Raw genomic sequence first — 18,105 nt, forward strand, 5'->3', positions numbered from 1 at the left:
ACTACCAATTAAGATGAAACGAAATTTGTTAAACAAACTAGGATTCAAACTCTCTAGATAACCTTTGGTAAATGTAGTTGTTTGTGCCCCTTTTGGTGAAATTGCTCCGTGTCAAACGTATTTATACATCCATGGCTATCATCGGTAAAGCTTTCATTGTGAATATATAGTCAAAAAGTATTATCGCCGAACAGAAGTGATCAGGTTTGGGGTTTTTAGGCTCTGAAATACTATCGGTATAGTGGTTATATTGTCATAACTGTTAAAATATCTTGTCAAATATCTTAAATGTTGATTTTATTTGGAATTTTGGATTTTCCAGGCTCTTCAACTTGGATCTTCCATGCACTTCAACTTTGTACTTGTTTGGCTTTATAGATATTTTGATATGAGCGTCACTGATGAGTCTTATGTAAACGAAACGCGCGTCTGGCGTACTAAATTATAATCCTGGTACATTTGATAACTATAAGTAGTCAACACTTATGCGATTTTGGAATTTTGGAATTTTGGAATTTTGGATCTTCCATGCTCTTCAACTTTGTACTTGTTTGGCTTTATAAATAATTTGATATGAGCGTCACTGATGAGTCTTATGGAGACGAAAAGCTCGTCTGGTGTACTAAATTATAATCCTGGTACCTTTGATAACTATTTACACGACTGAGTCGATGCCACTGCTGGTTGACGTTTCGTCACCAGCCCAATAGTCAACACTGAAGCGATGAAGTGTTGACATAAATATCAATAATGTGGTCATTTTATAAATTTCCTGTTAACAAAACTTTTAATTTACCCATAAAACTGAGGATTTTCTTATCCCAGGCATAGATTACCTTAGCCGTATTTGGCACAACTTTTTGGAATTTTGGATCTTCCATGCTCTTTAACTTTGTACTTGTTTGGCTCTGAAAATATTTTGATATGAGCGTCACTGATGAGTTTTATGTAGACGAAACGCGCGTCTGGCGTATTAAATTATAATCCTGGTACCTTTGATAACTATTATTTTAAATACATACCAAACCTTCATCTACGCTAAGTGCATACGATGTTTTCGTAAACACGGGAGCCTCGTTTTGATTAGCAATGATGACTGTTAAGTTCTGAGATGCCGAGTCCTTTGTATCGGACACTGTTATTGTGAAAGTGAACGATGTTGATGATACGGCTTCATAATTGATATTTGTTGTTGCAGAAGTACTGATTAACCCAGCTTAAGAAAATAACAAATATATTAATTACAAAAAGCTATTAAAGAATTATACAATGCATACTAACTGGTATTGCATATTTAAAAAAATAACGAATGTAGTGCACTGCAATGATGAGGTTTTAATTTTGTGCAAAAGTTCCCATCTTTCTTGATTACTTTACTTAATAGATGTTATTACTTTAAAAAGCAATATGAATCAGCCAGCACCCAATTGTTCTAAGGCTGTCGTTATACTTTTTATTCGTAAACAAATAGATTCATTACAATCGATTCACACTAACGCCATTTACATGTTAAGTTAAACGCGATCGAACGCTTTTTTGACATATATTTTCTGAAACTCACATCATTACAAATGTGTGTACTTATCTTTGGGAGCCCTAAGTTGGGTACTCATAACTTCATAGCGGACTACCTTAATCAAAGCGTAACTATTTGAAGACGAACGTAAGAACAGACAAAATAATATAATGGCCCTACTCTTGTTAGTGATGCATCACAATTAATAATCAATAATAATTGATATTTAATTTAAAACTTACTTGCAGAATCAATATCAAAGTACAAGACTCCATCTGACGGGGAAGACGTCATAGAATATGTATGTGTATCGTGACCGTCGTTGTCCTGTATAGATATTTGAAATATACTCAAAGCGAGAAGAGAATTTTCGGAAACCACTAAAGCAGAAGGAAGAGGTAGGTTCTTTATAACGGGAACGTAATTTATATCTGAAATACAAACATTCAATAAATATAAAAAACAATGTACTAGTACATTGTTATATATTTTGTTAAACAACACAACCTACATTTCTCAGTCTTATAAATTTGTAGACCATAAATAGTTATCAAAGGTACCAGGATTATAATTTAATACGCCAGTCGCGCGTTTCGTCTACATAAGACTCATCAGTGACGCTCAGATCATAAAATGTTTCAAAAACAGACATTTTTAACGATCCGAGTCGGCTGACATTCAATATTTAAACTTTTTTTATTTGGATACATCCAATAATTCATTGGTACCAATGTGATGTCTATATTTCTGACATTCTTACACGATTGTCCTTTTCCTGACCTGTTGTTTATCTTTATTTTATCAATCGTTTGATCTCATTTTTTTATTGGTTAAAATTCGATAATGACATCAAAATTTCTTGATTCCCTGTGTATTTCCTATTTTGCGGATCAATCGTAAAGATTGAATTTGTCTGCATATCATTTAAAATCATGTAGAAACAGATTCCACCTCTAAATCGTGTGCAATACGATATTAATCCATTTTCAACAGTTAAATTTCAAAAACGAGCCTGACGTTTAAGATTTAAAATTTTAACGGTATCAGTTGTATTTCCCAAATAATACAATAAAAAATAAATATCTTATGATTTAAATCATACTAATATTTATTTACCTAAGACATGAACTGTCAGTGACCTAGGTCCTGTTGTCGACTTTCCATCAGTCACATACACATATAAATCATAGGCTGCTACAAATTCACCTTCTATGGACCGCGTCAGAACTATTTCACCAGCTACAAAAAGAACATTTATGCAGATGTAAAATGTCTTTGATGTTGATGATATTCAATAAATATTGTTTCGTTATAAGCTTATTCATTTGTTTTTCTTTTGAGTCATTGACGCAAATTAAATATTAACTTTTATTCAATAATTCTCATTTTCGGTGTAGTTACTCTAAATAAGGACGCAGCTTAAAAATGAAGTGTATTACTTATATTCTTATTCCGTTAATACCCATAAATTAAAACCTCATATTATTCTCATAATAACAACAACAAGATATATCAAAGTGCAATACCACACGACAGAGCCGATGATATTAATTACCATTGAATATTATATTGCATATACAGAATACTTTTAAACATCTTAAAAATATGTAAATAGTTCAATGAACACACACACTTATGTAAAGCAAAGCAATCTCTTAATGCATGATACAAAATCTTAGATAACAGGGGTATTTAAGGTGGTACCCAACACTTTCACTAAAATTAATTTGGCTCGTTTAATTTTCATAAAATTTTGTCAAAGTATTTACTTTAACCCTTTAACAAAAATATAAAAAATTCAAAAATTTTGAACCAACCGTTTTGTCAGAAAAATTACACTGGTTATATAGCAGCTTGACACACACCAAATCTGATCACTGAGAAGCTTAAAATTCCCTTTACAACACAACGTAATTAAAAAGTTTATCTGATTTTACAGAGTTATCTCCCTGTAGTGTTAGAAACCACCTTAAAAAGTTAACTTGACCGATCGAGTAGACCCTGTCGTGCCGAATGATTTAACCGCCAAATCAGATAAAATACATAACCCCAAAACTCTACCTATTGGCAGACAATTCCGAAGAAAATATTTTCATTCTAATTCTTCAAATCAACCGATTGAAATTATATTTCAGCCACAACTAACACGTACTTGATAAGTTTTCATGAATGTTGCTAAAAGTAAATCTGGACAATTATTTGAATAGATCTATTTTGATAATCAGAATACGTTTTGGTAATTGCTTTCAGATTAGTTAATGGTGGTAGCTTTTAGATTTTGCTTTATAATTGGCACTTGAATTTCGACGTATTTTCTTAAGATTCTATTCATGTCCAATTTAATTAAAAACAAAACGTTACTGTAAACCAACTTATTTTCTCGGATACCTTATTTCGCGTTTCACGATTTTTAAGTACTCTTCGCGGCTGTTTATTTTCGAGAATTTCTAATTCACTTGATGTAGTTTAGTAAGAAAAGATCCAATTCTTACATATTCGAGAAGATTTCTATTTGCGTTATTTTTCTACTCGCGAAAGTCGCGAAAATAAGTAAGTTTACAGTACTTTGCAGACTGTTAACTTTAGCTCATTTAGATAATATGTACAAACTAGACATACAATGGTATACTTCAAACGGACAATTGGTTGACGGTACACAAAACATAGAAAACTGGACTTGGTCATTTTCTGGATCAGATATCTCAACGTCGAAGACAATTTGTCCAATATAAGATGCGACACTAGACACTGTTGTTACATCTGTAAATACAAGTTTAAAAAATAAGCTTTCAAAAAAGACATGATAGTACAAAAACAAATAAGAAACTAATGATTAAGAGAATAAGCATTATGTAGAAAACATAAAAATCCTTAAAGTTATTTTTGACGATACATGTAGGTACTTAGTAACATTTGGGGCACGATAGGCTTACAAATGTACCCTTCCGGGGCACCTAAGATTATATATGAACACATAATAGTTATCATGGTTATATAATTGCGTGCGTGTTGCTCGAGCGTTATTTTTCTACGCTTTTTTTGTGAACTGTAGTTTGTCGTTTTGTCTTTGTTTGCCCTGGTATTGCAATTTTGTTTTTCATATCTCCCTGTTATCTTTTGCCTCCCTTTATATGCAAAATATGTTATATTCTCTCATTTATAGACTGAAAAATTAAAGTTTGACAATAAAATGATACATGTATATAAAAAAAATATCAGTTTATTACACAGTGTCGGAAAATTACGATACTCATTGAATACCAAAATAATAAATACAAACATTGTATATCCTTTAACACATAAGCAATTTCATAAGACATAAATTAAATAATTGTTTACTTTGAAGATTCAAAAACACAGGCGGTTTGTTACGTAACACATTCATAAAAAAGACACCAGAATCTGTACGCCGACCATCAGAACACTGAATATCCAGTCTGTATGTTCTAACTACGTCATATTGGAGGCTGGGGTTTGATTGCAAAACTATGTCAAATTCTGCAAATAAAGGTAAACGATACATATTTTAGAATAGTTCAACATGAAAACATATATATCTAGCGGATAACAATCAGATGATATTCCAATATTGTTTGAAAGCATTTTGTGCTTGAAAGATGCGAAAAAATCTATATGAGTACAAATGATATATTTTGATGTCAGAACTAAAGTTTTCAATTAAATACTATTCAGTTTTTCAGAATACTATTTTACATAACATGTAAATGCCCGAAATTAGTCTGCAGAGCAATATTCAAGAAATACCGGCGGTTCTTCAGGGTACACACATTCATCAACATCTAGTTATAAAAAAAAATAAAAGTTATGTTACCCCATAGTTAAGTATTCCCATATATCATTTACAAACTGTCCACACTTGAATGAATTTAGCGTCTTTGTTCTTCGTAGCATCCCAAAATATTTGATCGATTCTTGTTCAACACAGCTTGACCTCCAAAAATGTGTCTCAGATTTCCAAAAACATCAATAGAACAAATTGTATACCCAATTGAATTTAGTGATCTCTTATGAATTGATGTTGCAAACTTCATTGAAGATTTATGAGAATATGAAATGCAATAGGAATAATCTTAGACACAGTTATGGAGGTCAAACTGTGTTGTGCAAGTATCTATAAAATATTTTGGGATGCTATGAATAACAAAGAAGCTAAATTCATTCAAGTATGGACATCACAATGTAGCAACTAATTACATAACAATTAATTATGTAATATTTATGTCATAATGAAATTATCACAATTTGAAAGATTAATCATTCTTCTTTCTTTTGGTACCTCATTTATAAAATTTAAAGAAGGATGAGTGGAATTCATCAGTTTAAAGATGTCTGATTGGGGATGAAAAATCTTTGTATTGTGCTACCTTAACCTGATATCATTATTCAAAATAATCAGGACGTCCTAACACCTAGAGGAAGAATTTACCAAAGAACAGATAATATATGAAGAATGGAAAGCCGTTTCAGCAGAACACCATTTTATGTTTTTATTTATCCTTGCGACATACAAATGTAAAGTAAAAGGTATAGAATGTTTCGTAACCATTGCTCATACTTTTAGTTTCGATACTAACCATTAAAGTTTGACGATGGCTTGATAAACATAATATTTGTATTTGGAGTAATTGCTGTTACATCACATGTCACAACAGTACTTTCTGGGTCTGTTACAGATAATGTGTACAGTGTTGTCTCAACAACAACATCCTCTTGCATATCTGTAGCTCTTGGTAGTCCGTTTATAGTTGGAGGCTATATAGAAGTAACAATGAATGCATGGTCATAAGAAGAATGTTATTATTATCAATTGAAATAGTTTAATGCATTTTGGAATGATCGTTAATGATGATTTTAACGACTCAGGGCGCATTTCAGAACAACTTTAAAGTTTGGGAAAACGTTGCGTTGCGATACGTTTTCCGTTTTCAGTATGATTTCATTATTCATATCTTTCTGAGCAAATCAATAATTATACTTACATGTAGTAATGCAATGAAGTACTGGGTGGAAGTGAGAGCAAAGCCATAGGGCAAAGAAAAACGAATGAAACCTTTAATAGAAGAAAAGTCGAACAGAAAAAAACAATGCACTAATATTTGTTGGGGCCCTTTATAGCTTGCTGTTTGGTATTAATCAAAGCGCCGTGTTAAAGACCATACTTTTACCTTTACTTTTAATTTTACAAATTGTTACTTCGACGAAGAGTTGTCTCATTTAAACTCATACCAAATCTTTCTATATCTACTTAACTTAAATTGTATGCAGAGGAATATGAACCCATCACTATTTCATTTGTAAATTCATATGCAATGGACAGATGAACAGTTTCTGCTCTAGAAGTGGATTGTTGTTAAGATTGTAAACAGTTATCCAGTGACTAATTTACAGGGATACTCGGGCAGCTGCGGAAGGTCAAGTAATTTGTTATTACAGCAAAGAAAGGTGCAATAAAGATATTATTTTAGAAAAAAAAGATTGTTCAAAGGCGCTTACATATCAACCGTGTAAAGGATCATTCAACAACCATAAATGCGACAATGACTTAAAAAATGTATCCCCTTAACCGAACAATGACTACGGTTACCCAATTTGAAGTTTGTACATTTGATCATGTTGATGGATTATATTTGCTAACAATTCCGAAACCTGTAACAACCCCCTTTTAAAGACTTTTACATGTTTAATAACGTGGTTGTCTATTTGGAACATGTATCTTACGCCTCATTTATTATTTGAACTATACATGATTTTCTAGAGTTATGAAAATACAAATGTATTCGATTCACTTTATGAAATGTTAAATGAAACACACAATATAAGATGTGGTATAATTGCCAATTAGACAACTCTCCACAAGAGACCATAATGACACAGAAATTAACAACTATAGGTCACCGTACGGCCTTCAACATTGAGCAAAGCTCATACCGCATAGTCAGCTATAAAAGACCCCAAAAATGACAAATGTAAAACAATTCAAACGAGAAAACTAACGGCCTTATTTATGATCAAAAAGTTAACGAAAAACTTATATGTAACACATAAACAAACGACACCACTGAATTACAGGCTCCTGACTTGGGACAGGCACATACATTCATAGTTAGGTTACATACTCACCTCATTTCTTACAAGGTACACAGTGTATACGCCCGTTGTGACGTCAAATGTATCAGTGCATGATAAATCTAGGACGTATGCATTTTGTGTGTCGTAATCCATGGATGCACCGGCTGACAGAAATATGCCATAATCTAGAATATACATCACAAAAAGTATACAGTAATATGTGATAAGAAAATCCAATGTAAAAAAAGAAACAGTTAAATTTAAACTACAATTGTTTCATTTGAACATCATTAAAGGCCTCTCAGTGACCTGTAGTTGTTTACATTCTCGAAATTGTTCTTTATTGGATAGTTGTCTCAGTCTTGCAGTTTAACCATGACCAATGAACAAACAATGATGTACATAGTTACCCGTGCTCCCAGATTTAGTTTTAATCTCAAATGGAACCCCAGTTGAATCTAGCTGGCACGTAGTAGGCGTTGAGTCCGTTACCATAAGGGTATGTAATAACGTTTCTGTTGTTAAGTCTTCAGATATTGTGATGGAATTGCTTGTAGCCAGACTTGTTATCACTGGTGGCTGTAAAATTCAATGTTTCGTAATTTGTATCTATACCTAAATACACATGACGTATCGGCCATCTGAATATTTTCCTTTTGATCTAAATGTCTAAAATTTTGTTAGATCATGGGAAGGACGTGATACTCGAAAATATGAGAAAATGGCATCACGTAATCATGCAGCAATGACACGATTCAATTTCAATTCATGTCAATTTATCCACGAAATGCACGCACCTTCATTGATACAACAATCGCAACGTTTTATACGTTGAACACTAGTTTCACTTACTTTTTCTTGTTATTTTATGTTCTTAATTATAAAATGCATATATTTACAAATTTGCAATGAAAATGTCAGATGTCCCGACACTTCCAGCTATGAGTTTCTACATCTACTGAATAGCACGTTCGATACTTTATACGGGCGTATATACAATGTGATAGTGTCTAATCTATAAAAAAAAATCGAGAAACGTAGAGAAGTACTGAGAGCATACATACATGTGTTATGCTTACATCCCATTAATTTAATCTATTTCACACGGTAAATTATGGTATAGAATGATAACAACCAGCAAAGGTATTGAATATACTTACGTCGTTCTCTACTCGTACCGTCAGAGTACTAGATGAAGATCTAGAACATGGATCTGTTACACGTAAGGTCATCGTATGGTCTCCAGGGGAAAGCGAAACACCAGATCTTATTTTGACTTCCCCTGTAAGTTACAAAAAGGTATCTAGATTGAATTTAAAATACTTGTGTATAGTTCCATTCTTGTAAATACACGAAATACAAAAACAAAAACAGACTATGAATTGTTCTGAAAGTATGATAAGAATAAGTCTTAAGTCTAAAACTTCCGACATGTTTCTTGTGGTATTATTTTTATAATGCGTTTAATACAAATCAAAATTAAAATGTATAAAGTGCACGTGTTTGTCGAAAGTCGTATACGTATTGATCTTATATGTGATACATGAATTCTATTTTATATAGTTTTAATACTTCTATTCAGATTAGTAATAGGTTCCTCGCCTACTACAACTTAACCATGCTCTTCTTGAAATTATGTCATGTTCGATTGAACAAACGTCAAATTAAAAATTAAATAGACAAATTCGGATTCTTTTGTTTTTTACGTTTCTTTAACATATGTTCTAAACTATTAGTATCTATATGAAATGTCTAATTTTAAGGTAAATCAATTCAAACTGTCCGCATGAGAACAATAATTATTTACCAATGATTTTCTTAGTTCTAGTTCTAATTTGTTAGGAAAATATTGGGCCCGCTAAACGTTGAAGCATCACACCGAAACGTTCACTACTTCAAATTGTAGGACACTATTTTGCTTCCAACTTTTTATATAACTTGTACTCGATTTCTCGCTTGGCTATTTATGGAGCAAAACAATCGTGTCTCTATTTACACCATCCATGCATCTAAATGAACGCAATAGATAAAGATCTCCAGTATACATTCCAAACAAATTGGGCTTGGTTTTGTTAAAGTGATATGAGTTTGTATTTTCTCCTGTAATTTTCTTACATGTACTTATATTACCTACATGCACACGTTTTTGTTCTACAAATAGTGAGCCAATAACAAAATGATAATATAAAGATTAATACATGCATTTAGAGTCCCAGATCTCTTAAAAACAGTTGTTTATTACAATTGCACAATCTTATTATTCTGAAGGAGTATCTAAGTCAAACTCCACCAAGTGTGTCTTTTTTCTTAATAAAATTCTATGATATAAGACATTTTTTGAGTATGATAGAATTGCTTACAAGTGGTGGTATCGAGTTCAAAGAAAGCTGCAGCAAATCCAGTGTTCCCTGTATGTGCAACAGTCAACTGAGTGGCGTCTTCAGGATCGCTGTCACTAGCAGCGAGAGTAAAAATGACGGTTCCGGCTACTTCATTGTTACTTATTGCAACAGTATCATCCAGGTTTGTGAAAGCCGGTATTTCACCTTGAATTAAAATTAGAATTACACAATGTCACAATGAAATACAAATAAAGAAAGATATGAAATAAATCATAACAACCACTTTAGATGTCTTTTTTGTGTCGTTTAGTTAATGTCTGTTTGACGTATGCATCACATCTCCTTTTATTGGTTACTACAATACGAATAAATTAATCATAGATACCAGGATAAAAAAAATTATACGATTGACACGCGTTTCGTCTTCAAAAGACTGATCAGTGAAAAGGTTAAAAGGCAAAATAAATTACGAAAAGATACCCTGCGGTTCAGCTATATCGACATGATAAAATGTAAAACAGTATAAAGGAAAAAAACATAATCTATGACAAATAAAAAAAAACGAAAAATATATATAACAGACAAAAACAATGACAATCACAGTATGGCGGGGTTAATCATGCCATTATGTAAGCGCTCAACTCGTCCTTTATCTTAGGACAATGGTGTAACAGCACATCATAAGCAAAATCTGTCAAAATCAGTTTGAACTGTCTTGACTCAATAGATCGACACGAAGCACAAACATACTTAACATAGACACAAAACGCCAATCTACGAGTACTAGCAGTTACTGAAAGCTAGTTCAAAGCTAGTTACAACTACGGTGACCTGTAATTGCTTATATATATTCATTTGAACTCTGTTGAATAGTTGTTTCATTGGCTATCACATCCAATCTCTTTATTATTATTATAAATAAATCGAGTTCTCTGTGACTTAGGTTTCCTAAATGCTAAAAATACTTTGACAATAAGGGTCATACTAGAAATCTAAACTTCTACGAAAATTCAGATAAAGACAACACTATTGACATTAAGTATAAATGAGAAGAAAGAAAAGATTTGCATATGCACGTTTAGTTTATATTATTTAGTTTCCTCTTTCGAAATCATGTCATATCTCCTTTCTCTTCATTTCTTTGAAAGAGAGACAAGCAGTTTTCAAAACATACTCGACGTAATTCTGGCGTGGATTGCATGGTCTCTGTCATTTCCATCCATTGCTGTGTCCCAGTCAAACGTTGTCTGGTCTGTTGTAAAGGTAGCTGTTCTGTAGTCATTACCACCTCCATACGTGATAACAGATCCAGCATATTCATAACTAACAAGCAAAAAACAACTAATTATCACATTTTGAAGATTTGATACTAAGTTTTGTCCTACAAAATAAATGTTTAATTTCATTTATCATTCAATTGCTTATACTGTAAAAATACTCGTAAAAGTGGTAACTACTTTCCCATATCAATATGTTAATATAGAGTAAACATAATAAGCTGATATTTGGAGTGCATCCACCGTCTTAAAAAAAAGGCGGCTGTGAAGACTTTCGGCCCGTGCAATGGGAACCCTAATATCTTAAAAGTTTTGGAAAACAACTGTTTTAATTTTGAAAATAAAAACATAAATCATCAAAGATATCAGGCTGACATTTTAAAAAACAGATTTTTGAACCTGGTTTTGTGGCTAGCCAAACCTCGCACTTAATGTGTTTAAACAAAGCCAAATGTGCAAAAGATGTATGCATGACGTTACCAGTTTGATTTGTCAATTTGTTAAACATTTTATTGTAATGACTGCTAAAATCTGTCTTTTGCACTACTTCAAAGCAAGAGTTATGTTTTCTTTACAAAAGAACGTTATATAATAATAAAAACATAGCTTATACAGGTTAAATGATCTGTTTTATGACTCAGGGGTTAGGGATATTTTTCTATTTTTGCCACTAGAGCCAAAATATTTGCTTGTTAATTTTACTGTTTCCATAAATATGAAATTTGCAGTATATTTTTAGAAAAGAACGCTATTGAAAGTTTTATAGTGGTAATTTTGAATCTCTAGCTTTTATGTTGTCATGCCACGGTCACAAGAAACACATTTAGGTGTTACGGCTTACTTTTAGCTTTTCGACAGAAAATAAAACCCACCCAACAACAATTTCCATCAATTATCAATGCGAAAAGTATAAATAAGCAGTTCCTAACTATTCAACTTACTTATATGGATATATTATGAATATACTTTGCTAACAGGGATATTGGTAAACTATGCATACTGTAAACTGTGAACTTATGCTGAGTCATATCTAATGCCGAATATTTTCTCAACCTTCATGAAATATTCATAAAACGTTTAATTGGAGTTAAAGTCTCTGGAGAAAATCGGAATATTTTCAACATGTATATGCTTCAAACTTCTAAGATTGCAAACTTATAATAAAACACTGTTCTACCCATCCCTTCACTTTGGGTCTTCCTCAATTTAATTTGGCCGCTATCTATGGGTATTTATATTGGTCATCACCAGTCGTTAGTAACATTCAAATCAGCCGGGTTTTCATAAACTTAAAGATTGTGACTCGGGAAACAGACAGTGGGAACATTTTTTTTATATCGACGAACGTAACATGCACATTGAATTTCTGTACAACGGATATACCTTTGATGATGAACCTTGGATCAATAAATCATTCTAAAAAACGTTAGTATTTACAGTTATATATCCACAGTAGTTTGATACATAATACCATAGAAGAGCGATACGTTATACCGTTTGTTTGTTATTTTATACGTACAAGCCTATATAGTCGTTAGGGAAGACACGGATTCTGTTTCCAGGTGTAATTACAATGACATTTTCATCTCTATCATCTGAAGAAGAAAAATTTGTACAACATTGTTAATATTTTTTAGTGTTTTGAGTGAATAACATATTGAAAGTACCAGAATACTATAGTTAGTACATTTGACAAAAACTATCAATAATTATTACTACCTAAATGATTAAAAGTGCATGCTTCATGAGTTTCAGAGATACTGGAGTTTCTTGTCAGATTGTCAATATGAATAAGTGTCTGTAGATCAGAACATGTAGCTCAAAGAGTAATCTGTTTAAAACATGCTTTTAATTTTTTTGGAATTCAACATTGTAACAATATTTAATGCTGCATAACAATAAACACAACAATGTCAGACTTTTAATTCTGTTGCATTTATGTCAGACATTTGAAAAAAAAGTCAAGCAATTAAAGTAATATCAAAATGTGATCAATTGTAAAACTTTCAAAAATCATTTATCAGAGGAAACACATTTTGTATATATGTCGGTTTGGGAAGCTCGTCTTAGAAGGAGAGAAGTAAAATCACAAAAAAACTGAACTCCGAGGAGAATTCAAAATAGAAAGTCACTAATCAAATGGCAAAAACAAAAGCCCCAACACATCAAACGAATGGATAACAACTGTCATATTCCTGAATTGGTTAAGGTATTTTTTATATAGAAAATGGTGGATTAAACTTTGTTTTATAGATAGCTAAAGGAAACAAATGAAACAATGACGGGATGTAAAAGTACAGAGCCAGAACGACCCTTTTTTCTTTTTGAGAGATTTGTTTTTTACTTTTTTAAATCATGAATGGTAACGGTGATGTGTCAAAGACACAGGTCACAATACAATTTGTGTTTAATCGTTTCAACAGTCATATTATAGTTCACGTAATCTGGAGAAATGCGTAATAGTTATTTTGCGATTCATTGCATGCTTGAAGTTGCTCATTTTGTTCAATCGGGGAAAATATATTCTTTACATTTGTAATGAACTCATCTGTACAAGGAATTCAAGACAAGTTTTAACTAGTCAGGTTAACCCTTACTTTATTTATGAAAATCATCGACAGCACATTTTATATTATCTAAGTTTCTATTAAAAGATTTTATTAGAGATTCGATTCTGCTGTTGTAAATATTTAAGATGCCGCCATTTGAACTGATGTTATATGTAAATATCTCTCATGCACTACTCTTATTTCCTATTTCAGGTTGTTAAGTTTTGCTATTCATGTTTTGATGGTTTTATTGGCTCTATAAGTTTATATGCTGCTTTGTATTTTCATGTCATTCCTATAACTGACTAATGGAAATCTCTTTACCAGAAACCCTAAATTTTCCAATCAAATTTACTTTAACATTCATTCAAAATGACGTCAGGCACAATGACCTTGTATATATTTGGTAACAATAAAAGAGCTTATAAGAGCAGTTAATAACTTAAAGGTTCTGAAAAAAAACACTTGCAAATTGAAACTGAGAAGTTCACTCTCATAACTGAAACAGTCATTCGTAGTACCGTTTTGCGGGTTATTTTCGCGGGGTGAAAACTTTGGTTTATTTTCGCCAAAATAAATTCTACAAATTAAACTGTGCACATGCAAAGGTATTGATACAAGTTATAAGCCCGCCAAAATAATAACCGCCTCAATGAAAATTGCGAAATTTTAGACCCGCGCAAATAACCGCTATACGGTATATCAGCCTAACAATAACATGTACATTGTGAAACGTCTTACTAGTGGCAGTAATATCATTCTCTCCTCGCAGAGTCCATGTTGTCCCTGAATCGTACCAAGCTTGGACTTTCACATTTATTGGTGTGGTCACATCTCTTCTAACATAAATTTCCCAAGTATAAATGAAACCACAACAAAGAAACTTGTATTGGTCGTCGAAATTTAGAACTGCATTAACTAAAAATATATAAAAATAGATTTAAGAATATGTGTCTATGATGGCTTTTGATTTGAAATTGTGTAATCTATTCTGAACTGCATCCAGTGTGTGGAATGGCTGCACAAGAGATATGTATTCACCGATTTTACTCTACTGTTTTCCTTCATTAATTCACATTCATTTGTAAATGTAGTTTTGAATGAATATTTTTTTCCATAGAACTAGTTAAAGTTGTATACAGGTATTTGTTGAACATATGTTATGAATACATCATCGAAAACATGAATTATAATATTAATATCACTTAATCGGCTCGGTAGTAGCGTGTGTTCATGTGGTTTCGTAATGGAAGTGCGTACCCTTACATAGTTAAACATTGTTTTGGATTAATAAATGTCATGCACTAAAAAAGGTCCGTCAATGTCAAATCAGGGATCCGTCCTTGATATACTGAGTAATAATTCAACATTGACTAACATACCCATTGTGTTCCTGGTATGTATATAATTACTCAAAAAACAAAATTAGAAAATAACTGGCTCATTTTGTTTTGAGCAGAAATCAGATCATTTTGTTGTTTGTTTTTATCACAGCCAAATGCAATAACTTCAATTTTGTATTTATTGTTTTTAGCTGTAGCAACATTTTATTAGGTCTTTCCACTTTTCGTGGAAAGACCTTTTGTTTTTCTTCTGATTACTTTTTTTTTTTTTTTTTTTTTTTTTCTTCTGCCGTCTGAGATGCTTTTTCGTTTTACAACATATCGAATGGATGTTTGACCAATGATGTTGTACAGTAATGGGGGTTTCAAAACTCACCCTGTGTGACCGAAAACTTATTCTTATAGGAGTTATCTCCCCGCGTCCCTTTTTTTTGTTATCGCTATATCTCTAAAACCGTAAAAGATTTTTACAAACTGTTTTCAACAAATTGTTCGTCTACTCTTAAGAATGTTTTGTTTTATTTTGACTGGAGTAATCGGAAGACATCTTATGGGAGTTGTTTCCCTTTGAAAATTTAAGATAGACGATATGTTGGATAAATTCATACGGTATAAGTCGTAGAGGCCTACAGTCTTTTGATATGAAGTCCTTAGTCCATTTGAAGGAAATTGAGGTCAAGGTCAAAGGTCAAGGTCATGTTATAAATTTTAGATTTTGCTTGTTATCGTTATTCAAAAGAAACTGTTACAGTTAATGATATGATATTTTTGCCAAATTACTGTTTACAATAGGGCGCAACTTCAACCTATTCAGTCGAAGTGTTTTGGTTAACTCTTATAGGAGTTTTCTCCCCTTCTGTATTTAAAATCATTATTCCTCCACAGCCATACAAGTGATTGACCTCGGACCTTCCAATTTGAGTTCACTAATCGATGACCTTGAAATTGGAGGTCAAGGTTGAAGGTCAAGGTCATATTCTAAATTTTAGATTTTGCTTGTAATCTATATTCGAAAGAAACTGTAACAGTTAATGATATGATGTGTTTGCCAAATTACTGTTTACAATAAGGGGCAAATTCAACCCATTTAAGTCGAAGTGTTTTGGTCAATCCTTATAAGAGTTTTCTCCCCTTTTGTATTTGAAATCGATATTTCTCCACAACCATACACGTCAAGTGATTGACCTGGGGTCTTTTGATTTGAGATCACTGACCTATGACCTTGAAATTGAGGTCAAGGTCAAAGGTCAACTTGACGTTCTAGATTTTGACCTTTGCTTTAAATTATTTGTTGTTCATTATAAAACAATTAAGTCTTCTGCATATACCTCTTAATCTTATTTTTTTATATCAGTTTGAGGTGCCAAATTACATCAACAAGGAGTGACCTTTTCTAACATTTTTTTTTTAAATTTCATTCTTATTATCGACGTGGAAAGACCTTCAATTGTTCTCTGAAGAATTGATTTTTAATATTTGTATTGGTTTTGTTGACATCACAACAACAAAACAATACAATTATGTACGCAAATTAAATGCACAGGTTAAGTTTGATTTGTAAGTATTTTTTTATATTAACTTATTCTTGCGGAACTATTTATAGAGTGAATTTTAATCATCAGTCTCTTTAAAACGCGTAGCTTTCACATACTTTGATATTTCTTATATTAGAATGAAAATAAATCTTGGTCGATGGAGCTCGAATATTAATTGAGTTGAATTTTACCTGTATCTCCATTATAATTATCATCATCTTCAGACCGTGTGTTCTGTTCACCAATGACGTCATTATTTATACACTGCCCTATAGATAAAAGAAAATGTGAGGTATAAGACCATGACACTGTAAACAAACAACAAAAAATAACTCAAACACATTCAGATGATAGCATACAGTCCTCATTGTAGCCTACCAAGTCAAATCAACGTGGCTTGAAATTAATATTCTTTACTAAATCAAATAATTTAGTCATAAAAGGAAATTAAATTATGTCCTGAATTATAATACAAGTATTCCATTCGAGAAGGCTTTATGTCTTCCCACGGACTCTTCAATGTACATTGTGAACATGCGTGTTAAAATCATATTCTACGTATTAGTCTTGTTTAAAGCAAGGTATACAATAATTTCTTTCTCATCTTGATACGCTTTTATTTTGTTTTGGCATTTGAATTGAATTGGTTTCAGTCCACTCTTTATTAATGTCCTCTTGGCGTGGCTTTGTTTTTAAACATCCCACTATGGAATCATTGTGCTACGGTCATATTTTTTTTGTATTCCTGTCTTTCATGTTTGCTTTTGTGTCTTCTTTTTTTTTACATAGGTGTTTATTTTTTTGTTTTTAAGATAGTTGCACAAAGTTGACGACTGTACCTCTTGTTTTGATATTTTAACAATTATTTTTGTATGTTTTGCTTACTCATTTGTGGTTAATAAAGTGGAATTTAATCATAATGAGACTGTCATACAAATGAGAGGTTTAGCTCTCTATAAAAAGAGTTCTCATCATCCCTTTTCAGCATACAGATATACCCGTACCAAGTCACTATAATGACAGTTGTTTTCCCATTCGTTTAATGTTTTTTATTTAGCGTTTGATTTAGCCATTTGTTATCGAACTTTCCCTTTTGAATTTTTCATTGATTTGAGTTCAGTATTTTTGAATGTTACTTTCCACAATCGTTTGTCATAATTTGTAGTTTTTAGTATATTCCTTTGATGTTAAGTGCAGTTGAAAGTATTTGGAGGAATACATGTTGTGTGGTTTCAGAACAGTTTTGGTGAAAAAATATTGCAGTAGTATATTTAGACCAAAATTCTTACTTTAAAGTAAATGGGTCTTGGTGAAGAAATCGTATTAATAAGATATATGCCATTAAATATTCTTTGTTATGTAATGATCTAAGGTATTTCATAACAGGGTCATGTGAGGTAGTTATACAATGTGTGCCGTAAAAGGATCTGGGTGAATTTACTCTAAGATTTAA

At 32.0% G+C, this 18,105-nt stretch overlaps 1 protein-coding gene across 1 annotated transcript; it reads right to left on the reverse strand.

The window, feature by feature from the left end:
* Nucleotides 1-1,010: 1,010 nt before the first annotated feature.
* LOC143064094 (cadherin EGF LAG seven-pass G-type receptor 1-like) lies at nt 1,011-12,253 on the reverse strand. The gene is made up of 12 exons (XM_076237068.1): nt 12,192-12,253; nt 11,123-11,271; nt 9,967-10,152; nt 8,767-8,888; nt 8,017-8,185; nt 7,658-7,791; nt 6,112-6,289; nt 4,856-5,014; nt 4,136-4,276; nt 2,633-2,755; nt 1,759-1,947; nt 1,011-1,216 (listed from the first exon to the last, which is right to left on the reverse strand). Exons 1-12 carry the CDS (start codon nt 12,251-12,253, stop codon nt 1,011-1,013), a joined length of 1,818 nt encoding a protein of 605 aa, XP_076093183.1.
* Nucleotides 12,254-18,105: the final 5,852 nt, after the last annotated feature.

This window comes from Mytilus galloprovincialis, chromosome 1 (genome assembly GCF_965363235.1).
Source record: "Mytilus galloprovincialis chromosome 1, xbMytGall1.hap1.1, whole genome shotgun sequence".
Taxonomy (NCBI): Eukaryota; Metazoa; Mollusca; class Bivalvia; order Mytilida; family Mytilidae; genus Mytilus; species Mytilus galloprovincialis.